Source organism: Aquarana catesbeiana, linkage group LG01, assembly GCF_042186555.1.
Source record: "Aquarana catesbeiana isolate 2022-GZ linkage group LG01, ASM4218655v1, whole genome shotgun sequence".
Classification (NCBI taxonomy): Eukaryota; Metazoa; Chordata; class Amphibia; order Anura; family Ranidae; genus Aquarana; species Aquarana catesbeiana.
This window is the reverse complement of record NC_133324.1, coordinates 455,713,500-455,722,860: the sequence shown is the minus strand read 5'-3', so window position 1 is coordinate 455,722,860 and position 9,361 is coordinate 455,713,500. Positions and strand designations below refer to the sequence as shown.

General features: G+C 48.3%; 1 protein-coding gene across 1 annotated transcript in view; it reads left to right on the top strand.

Moving 5' to 3' along the window:
* The first annotated feature begins 4,248 nt into the window (after positions 1-4,248).
* Positions 4,249-9,361, top strand: part of LOC141101750 (thioredoxin-like) — a 36,986-nt gene continuing 31,873 nt past the window's right edge. Inside the window, exon 1 of the mRNA XM_073591052.1 lies at positions 4,249-4,407. Coding sequence (XP_073447153.1) covers positions 4,381-4,407 — 27 coding nt within the window. The 5' untranslated portion in view covers positions 4,249-4,380. The remainder of the gene's footprint in view (positions 4,408-9,361) is intronic.

Genomic DNA, 9,361 nt, shown 5'->3' with positions numbered 1-9,361 from the left:
TTGATCCGACTTTGATCCGACTTCAGCCTATTGACTATCATTGAAGTCAGATCAAAGTCGGATCGCCGTCTCGCATGATCCGACTTCGGCATGCGACTTGTGCTCAGATGATCTTGAGGGTCGGTTCACACATGGGCAACATGACTTTAACGCGACTTTGTACCGCGACTTCAACGCGGCTTCAGCGCGACTTTGGCACGACTTCGGCAAATTACGAGGCGACTTCAAGTCGCCTCCATGACGGGCGACTTCGCTGGCGGCCCCCCCCACCGTACCAGACCGCATTCCCTCAACATGGGGGGGTGCTTTGGGGCATGGGGGGCGCAGTGTGCGCCCCCCCCCAAAGCACCTTGTCCCCATGTTGATGAGGACAAGGGCCTCTTCCCGACAACCCTGGCCGTTGGTTGTCGGGGTCTGCGGGCGGGGGGCTTATCGGAATCTGGGAGCCCCCTTTAATAAGGGGGCCCCCAGATCCCGGCCCCCAACCCTATGTGAATGAGTATGGGGTACATGGTACCCCTACCCATTCACCTAGGGGAAAAAAGCGTCAATAAAACAAACAGTACACAGGTTTTTTAAAATAATTTATTAGGCAGCTCCGGGATCTTCTTCCGACTTCGGGGGTCCTCTTCCGACTTCGGGGGTTTCTCCGCCGTCTCCTCCCGGTGTCCGCATCTTCTGCCGGCTCCCCCGCTATCTTCTGCAGCTCAATTGCTAGCGGTGGTCCGGACTTCTGCCTTCTTCTTTTCTTCCAGAGATGTTGACACGACGCTCTCTCCAGCTGGAATGGTCTCTGAACGCTCCGCAACGGACTTATATAGGCGGTGACCCCGCCCCCTTATGAGGTCACTGTCCCAGGGCATGCTGGGCTGTGCCGTCATAAGGGGGCGTGGTCATCACACGGTGACCACGCCTCCTATAACGTCACAGACCCAGCATGCCCAGGGACTGTGACGGCATAAGGGGGCGGGGTCACCGCCTATATAAGTCCCTTGCAGAGCGCACAGAAACCATTCTGGCTGGGGAGAGCGTCGTGTCAACATCTCTGGAAGAGAAGAGGGAAGAAGATGATCCAGAGGTCCGGACCACCGCTGGCAAAAGAGCGCCAGAAGATAGCGGTGGAGCCGGCAGAAGATGCGGACACCGGGAGAAGACGCCGGAGAGACCCCCGAAGTCGGAAGAAGATCCCGGAGCTGCCTAATAAATTATTTTAAATACCTGTGTACTGTGTTTTTTATTGACGCTTTTTTCCCTAGGTGAATGGGTAGGGGTACCATGTACCCCATACCTATTCACATAGGGGTGGGGGGCCGGGATCTGGGGGCCCCCTTATTAAAGGGGGCTCCCAGATTCCGATAAGCCCCCCGCCCGCAGACCCCGACAACCAACGGCCAGGGTTGTCGGGAAGAGGCCCTTGTCCTCATCAACATGGGGACAAGGTGCTTTGGGGTGGGGGGGCCGCAGCGCGCCCCCTTCCCCCAAGGCACCAAACCCCCCATGTTGAGGGCATACGCCCTGGTACGGTTCAGGAGGGGGTGGGCGCTCGCTCGTCCCCACCCCCATTCCTGTCCGGCCGGGCTGCGTGCTCGGATAAGGGTCTGGTATGGATTGGGGGGGGACCCCCCACGCCGTTTTTTCGGCGTAGGGGGTTCTCCTCAAGGTCCATACCAGACCCAAGGGCCTGGTATGCCCCTGGAGGGGGAACCCATGCCGGATTTTTATTTAAAATTTGGCGCGGAGTTCCCCTCAAGATCATCTGAGCACAAGTCGCATGCCGAAGTCGGATCATGCGAGACGGCGATCCGACTTTGATCTGACTTCAATGATAGTCAATAGGCTGAAGTCGGATCAAAGTCGGATCAAAGTAGTACAGGGAGTAAGCTCTGAAGTCGGAGCGACTTCAGTAGTGTCTATTAAGACGCTAGCGTTAACTCCCATTGAAACTATTTCTGGAGCGACTTGGGGCGACTTGAGGGCGTACAAGTCGGATCCCAAGTCGCCCCAGTGTGAACCGAGCCTGAGGGGAACTCCGCGCCAAATTTTAAATAAAAATCCGGCATGGGTTCCCCCTCCAGGGGCATACCAGGCCCTTGGGTCTGGTATGGACCTTGAGGAGAACCCCCTACGCCGAAAAAACGGCGTGGGGGGTCCCCCCCCCCCAATCCATACCAGACCCTTATCCGAGCACGCAGCCCGGCCGGACAGGAATGGGGGTGGGGACGAGCGAGCGCCCCCCCCCTCCTGAACCGTACCAGGGCGTATGCCCTCAACATGGGGGGTTTGGTGCCTTGGGGGAAGGGGGCGCGCTGCGGCCCCCCCCACCCCAAAGCACCTTGTCCCCATGTTGATGAGGACAAGGGCCTCTTCCCGACAACCCTGGCCGTTGGTTGTCGGGGTCTGCGGGCGGGGGGCTTATCGGAATCTGGGAGCCCCCTTTAATAAGGGGGCCCCCAGATCCCGGCCCCCCACCCTATGTGAATAGGTATGGGGTACATGGTACCCCTACCCATTCACCTAGGGAAAAAAGCGTCAATAAAAAACACAGTACACAGGTATTTAAAATAATTTATTAGGCAGCTCCGGGATCTTCTTCCGACTTCGGGGGTCTCTCCGGCGTCTTCTCCCGGTGTCCGCATCTTCTGCCGGCTCCACCGCTATCTTCTGGCGCTCTTTTGCCAGCGGTGGTCCGGACCTCTGGATCATCTTCTTCCCTCTTCTCTTCCAGAGATGTTGACACGACGCTCTCCCCAGCCAGAATGGTTTCTGTGCGCTCTGCAAGGGACTTATATAGGCGGTGACCCCGCCCCCTTATGCCGTCACAGTCCCTGGGCATGCTGGGTCTGTGACGTTATAGGAGGCGTGGTCACCGGGTGATGACCACGCCCCCTTATGACGGCACAGCCCCAGCATGCCCTGGGACAGTGACCCCATAAGGGGGCGGGGTCACCGCCTATATAAGTCCGTTGCGGAGCGTTCAGAGACCATTCCAGCTGGAGAGAGCGTCGTGTCAACATCTCTGGAAGAAAAGAAGAAGGCAGAAGTCCGGACCACCGCTAGCAATTGAGCTGCAGAAGATAGCGGGGGAGCCGGCAGAAGATGCGGACACCGGGAGGAGACGGCGGAGAGACCCCCGAAGTCGGAAGAGGACCCCCAAGTCGGAAGAAGATCCCGGAGCTGCCTAATAAATTATTTTAAAAAACCTGTGTACTGTTTGTTTTATTGATGCTTTTTTCCCCTAGGTGAATGGGTAGGGGTACCATGTACCCCATACTCATTCACATAGGGTTGGGGGCCGGGATCTGGGGGCCCCCTTATTAAAGGGGGCTCCCAGATTCCGATAAGCCCCCCGCCCGCAGACCCCGACAACCAACGGCCAGGGTTGTCGGGAAGAGGCCCTTGTCCTCATCAACATGGGGACAAGGTGCTTTGGGGGGGGGGGGCGCACACTGCGCCCCCCATGCCCCAAAGCACCCCCCCATGTTGAGGGCATGCGGCCTGGTACGGTGGGGGGGGGCCGCCAGCGAAGTCGCCCGTCATGGAGGCGACTTGAAGTCGCCTCGTAATTTGCCGAAGTCGTGCCAAAGTCGCGCTGAAGCCGCGTTGAAGTCGCGGTACAAAGTCGCGTTAAAGTCGTGTTGCCCATGTGTGAACCGACCCTTAGTTCTCCAAATAAAACATAAAAAACACATCCCCTAGACTGGTCATTGAAGGCAACGAGCGGAAGAGTCTATGTGAAATACAATGTAACTGGCTGTGGATTAATCATTGGGAGACCCTGGCACAAATATTCAAGCAGCTCCTGCGGGGGCAGTGCTATGCGTGTTTAAAAAGTGCACCAAAAACATATCTCACCATTAAAATAAATCAAAATTGCATCAAAAAAGCACTGCGGTTACATTTATTGTGTGCTTTTTTGAGTCCCATTTCCATGTTTCATAGGTGCATGATGGAGGTCAAAAACACACCAAAAACACATAAAAAGTGCATGTGTTTTTAGTGCGTTTTTTCAACAGAGCACTGTGAAAGGGCCCCTAAACATACCTTAAATGTAAATGTATGTTTAAATATTTCTAAATAATATAATAAGGATTACTAATTAACTTTAATGTAGATTGTAACAAAAGTATTCAACAAAAACTAAACTAAATTATGGTGCTTTGTATGTCCAATAATTAGTCTGCACACTTACATAAATATGTACCACTCCCAAAATAAGCATCATACTGATCGAACTTTATTAGGTCATAAAGGGTTGGGCCATTGCCCTGGAGTCATTGGATATCCCACAAACACAAGGAAAAAGGCATGCATGATCACAGTGTTCTGTAGCATCTCGTCTAAGACGATTCAACTAGGAGTGTTGGGAAGAAGATTTTGACCATGGCAGTGATGGTGCTAGATAAAATGGTAAGTCTATTTTATTTTTACATTCCCATTAAGGAAGGCTATAACCCACTGAAGCTTCACTGAATAAAGACTTGTTTTATTTATGCTCTTTCAAATACCTGTGAGACAATCCTGGATATGTCTTTAAATGAAGGAATGAATGAAAGTCAGCATTCCCAGAAGCATGCCCATGCTCTGAGGGTAGGTTAGTGAAAGGGTAAAGGGGTCCATTTTTTAAAACATGTTTTGTTTTTAAAATGAACCTGTAAGCACTTTTTAAAAGAAAAATGAATTCCCAAGAACAGACACTTAAAAATGACAGCTATTACCTTGTTAGTGGTCTATATGAACACAGATGAAGGGCCCAAAAACTTGACTATCCCTCAATGTGGAAACCCAGCTGGAATAGTTGAGAGTTGAGAACCACTGCTGTTGGGCCATCTACTGTAAAACTAGTGACCCGGTTGCTGGCCGCAAGACACTGGGAACAGGATTGCAAGGAGAAAAAATCACTCATCTGCTTCTACAGCTTAACTCCCTCGCTGGTCTAATCATCTCTCCTGTTGCTCCCTCTAGTTGGCCAGCAAGGGAGCAATGCTGACAAACAAACAAAGATGTAATTTTAGAACTTAAATAGATTTCAATCTATTTAAGATTAGAGTTTTCAGTAAGGCCTCATGCACACTGGGTGTTAAAAGCGCCACTTTTAGGAGAATTTTACTTTTTCTTTTTTTCTGCCTCTATGTTAGCCTGTGTGCACACATGGGCATTTGCAGGTCTTTAGAGGCCAACCCTTTCAGGAGCAGCTGTATTTTGGCAAAAAAATGCTTGACGCGTCTAAATACACATTTACACTAGGCGTGTTTAGCGCTTGCACGTTAATTCATTTCAATGGCTGGCACGCTTGATGCGCCTACAAAACGAGGCTTTTGGCATGTTTTTGATGCTGCTTTTTTTCTGCCTGGGGAAAGAAGTTCAGATGAGCTGGGCAAACGCAGAGTGTGCATAAGGTACTAAAAAATATCTGTTGATCCTGCGCAAATGTCCTTGTTTGGACACTTCTTTTTATAGGGAGATAGCTGTCTGCCAATTGTACTCCTGCATTGTCACCTTCCACATATCCTTGAATGAGACTACAAATGTTCATCCTGGCACACTTTATGCAGGCATGGTCATCCATTGTCTCTACGTAGAAGTTGATTTAGAGTATTGGTATGCAGCCAACACTAGTGTAAGTGCAAATGTCTCAATGAGACATAGGCTCAGTTCACACTAGCCCGACTCCAAAGTCATGGGACTTTCGGTGTAACTTTGGAGTCAAACTTTGATACGACTTTGAGGTGACTTTTTACACTCTGTGGCATTGAAGTCTTATCAAAGGCAGACCAAAGTAGTACAGGAACCTTTTCTAAAGTTGGACAGACTTGTGTAGTATCAGTTAAGACAGCTCTCATAAGGAAACACTGAATTTCACATGTCATCCGGGTCTCACAAGTCGGATCCTATGTCGCATCAGTCTGAATCGATCCTCGGCTCCCTGATTGACAGCTGGCCCCACCTCTCAGTGCGTGGCTGAGAGCTGGAGCCTACGCCCATCCCTTCTCCTGCCCAACAATCAAGTGAGTGTTGGAGGAGCAGACCGAGAGTGTTCAACAGTCATGTGATCACTCAGTCTTAGAGCTGATATGGGACAGCTGCAGTATCACACTGATGCTGCAGCATAAGGGTGAGAAGATTTTTCTTTATGTAGCACCATCCTAGGTAGATTTGGCTCCTCTGTAATCATTGGGGCAGCTGTTGATTTCTTTGGGCAGTTCTAGACCTCACAGGCTGCAGGTTTGATTGGATGCTTCCAGAACATAGAGGGCTGGGGTAGTCAAATGGGCAGCTTCAACATTTATTGTGATGCAACCAATCCCTGGGGGGGGGATGTGCCCAATAGGTAACTGGGGTGAGCATAAATAGTCAAGGGTCTGGAGCAGCCCTGTTCTTGCCCTGCTGGAGAAGTTCTCAGCCTCGGGGCTACTGCCCCTTAGAGGCAGTTCTGCTGGAGTCTTCTAATGTTCATCGAGGACCCAGCTATAGCAGAACCTAATCCTAATCACCTTTGGTGTTGACTAAGCAGTTTCACTAAGAATCTGGTTGGGGGCACTCACTGAAGAGTGCCTGGTGAAAGCTGGAAGGTGTGTAGCTGCCCTGGGACATTGTGAGTACTGACCTGAGCTCAAGATCCTAGTGACTGTGTGCTGCTCTACTTTTGGGGTTCCACTGTCAGCTCTCACGGGTCTTACGGGATCTCAGTTCTGGCTTTCCCCTTTTTTCTGTCTTAAAGACTGTTCAAAGAAGTTTCACCTAGTGAAGTGTGTCTTTCTGTTACAAGTCAGCATTTTTTTGAGTATACCATACTAACCTCTGTCCTGTTACAAGTTCTACAAGCAATAAACCTTAAAAACACAGACTGTTTAATGGAGCCAAAGTGAATGGACTGTTGGATGTGTGATTGGTTGCCTCTGCACTGTTGGGGCAAGAACCAGTTAAAATCAGCAGCTCTTACGGGGTAGCTCCACATTTATGATACACTTTTCCATAGAAAACTAAATTTCTTCCAGTTATAGCTTATATCTACTCTAATTATGAAGAAAAAAAAAAACTTGAATGTTACTTGTGTGTTTGTGGGCATGATGAAACAAGTGTGAGCAGACACATTGCTTCGTACGTCTTGCAGTCTTGGCAGATTCAGATTCTTTTCTTATTGTGCAAGCAGTGTCATATCAATGAGCTTGTATGTCTCTAAATCCCAACCCCACATCCTCCTTTATAGAATAGGTTTGGCATTAGTCACATAATTGGTACTCCACCCAGTCTCATCATTTCACATAGCACTTCTAATGCATATCTGTAAGAAATATTAGTTGAAGTTTAACTCAATAATGGGAAGCCAGTGGGTCAATGTACCAGCCAACTAATGTTTTCTTCAGGTCAGTAACAGCACTGTCCATATTTAACAGATGATAGATTTTAGACTCTAGCTGATTCAGCCCATCTGTGGCCACTTCTACATGAAATATCAATTTGGTCAACTCTGACCTTTTAAAATTCAGTGTGCCTCTACCATGGAAGTAATGTTGAGGATGTTTTGACACTAGAGTATGCAGATAATAGAATTAAAACTGCAGAACTTTTCATCTATTAAACCTCCAAAATGAAAAAGGAACAAGGCATATCGCTCTATAGCCTTTACTAGCTCAATCCAAAGCACCAAGTGTGGTTTCTGTCTGCTCTCTCTTCTCTCTACATGAATCACTTCTGAAAGGTTGTGCCAACACCACAGACTCACGGAGGGTGCCCCCCCCCCCCGCACACAGCAGGTGATTCACAGCCTCAGCTGTGCATGTTTCCTTATAAGACTGTGTAGAGAGTCACTCAGATCTCAGATTACACTTAGCTCCCTGCTCTATGCTATGTAGTGTATGATGTCAGATCCCTGATCCCTGCATGCTGGAGCTCAAAATTAGCCTTTGATCTGTGTAATTTGAACAACTGTAGAGGGAAGAGGGCTGCAGATAAACAGGTACAACTTAAGTAGGAGGATTTGTTTAATCTCTATGTATCAACCTAAAGCTAGTTACTTCAGAGATGGGTATATGTAAGGGTTTACAACCACTTTAAGTTAACAGGAACACCATCTCCATAACTATAGTTTTACCTGGGTAAGGCAATGGTCTTGTCCAAGGGAAAGACGCATTTTTAGTTAGAAAGCTGATTTCTTGATTTCTAGTTTAGAGAGAGCCTGCTAAAATATAGCCAGTCACTATGTTCTTCACTTTAAAATGTATTATTCATTTTTGTACCCTTTTCTCCCCTTTCACACGAGAGGACTGATCGGGCCCGGCTGTCCATTTTTCAGCCTGACCCGATCAGACCCTCCATTCTTCTTTATGGGCAGTTGGATGTAAATGGACTTGTGTATACAGGCTACCTCCAGGTCCAATCCAGTATGGCAAACAAAAAAAACATAAGGGGATCCATTCCCTTCTGTCTGACTGGATCAGAGGGCAGTTGGGTTTAAGTGGACAGCTGGTCTATTTACATCCGGTTGCCCATAGAGCAGAGTGGGCTGTGACCGTGTCCGCTCTGCATAATCGGAGTTGACTTGGACCTGTCATCCGACCGCTCCAATCAGCACAGCTCAGCAGGGGTACAGCTGACAAATCCCCTGCTGAGCAAAGCCGGAACTGGCCTGTGTGAAAAGAGCTTTTGCTTTAAAATCTGAAAATCTTTTGTATATGCAGAAAAAAAACTGTTTTTGCATATATGTTGTCTAATTTAAACAAATACACATCTTAGATGTGGTCAGAGGCATATTTTAAACTTTTACTGACCATAAGAAGGAAGATTAACAAAAGATGTATTTTCATAACGAAACACTGCACATAGTTACATAGTTACATAGTAGGTGAGGTTGAAAAAAGACACAAGTCCATCAAGTCCAACCTATGTGTGTGATTATGTGTCAGTATTACATTGTATATCCCTGTATGTTGTGGTCATTCAGGTGATTATCTAATAGTTTCTTGAAGCTATCAATGCTCCCTGCTGAGACCACCGCCTGTGGAAGGGAATTCCACATGCTTGCCGCTCTTACAGTAAAGAACCCTCTACGTAGTTTAAGGTTAAACCTCTTTTCTTCTAATTGTAATGAGTGGCCACGAGTCTTATTAAACTCTCTTCTGCGAAAAAGTTTTATCCCTATTGTGGGGTCACCAGTACAGTATTTGTAAATTGAAATCATATCCCCTCTCAAGCGTCTCTTCTCCAGAGAGAATAAGTTCAGTGCTCGCAACCTTTCCTCATAACTAAGATCCTCCAGACCCTTTATTAGCTTTGTTGCCCTTCTTTGTACTCGCTCCATTTCCAGTACGTCCCTCCTGAGGACTGGTGCCCAGAACTGGACAGCATACTCCAGGTGCGGCCG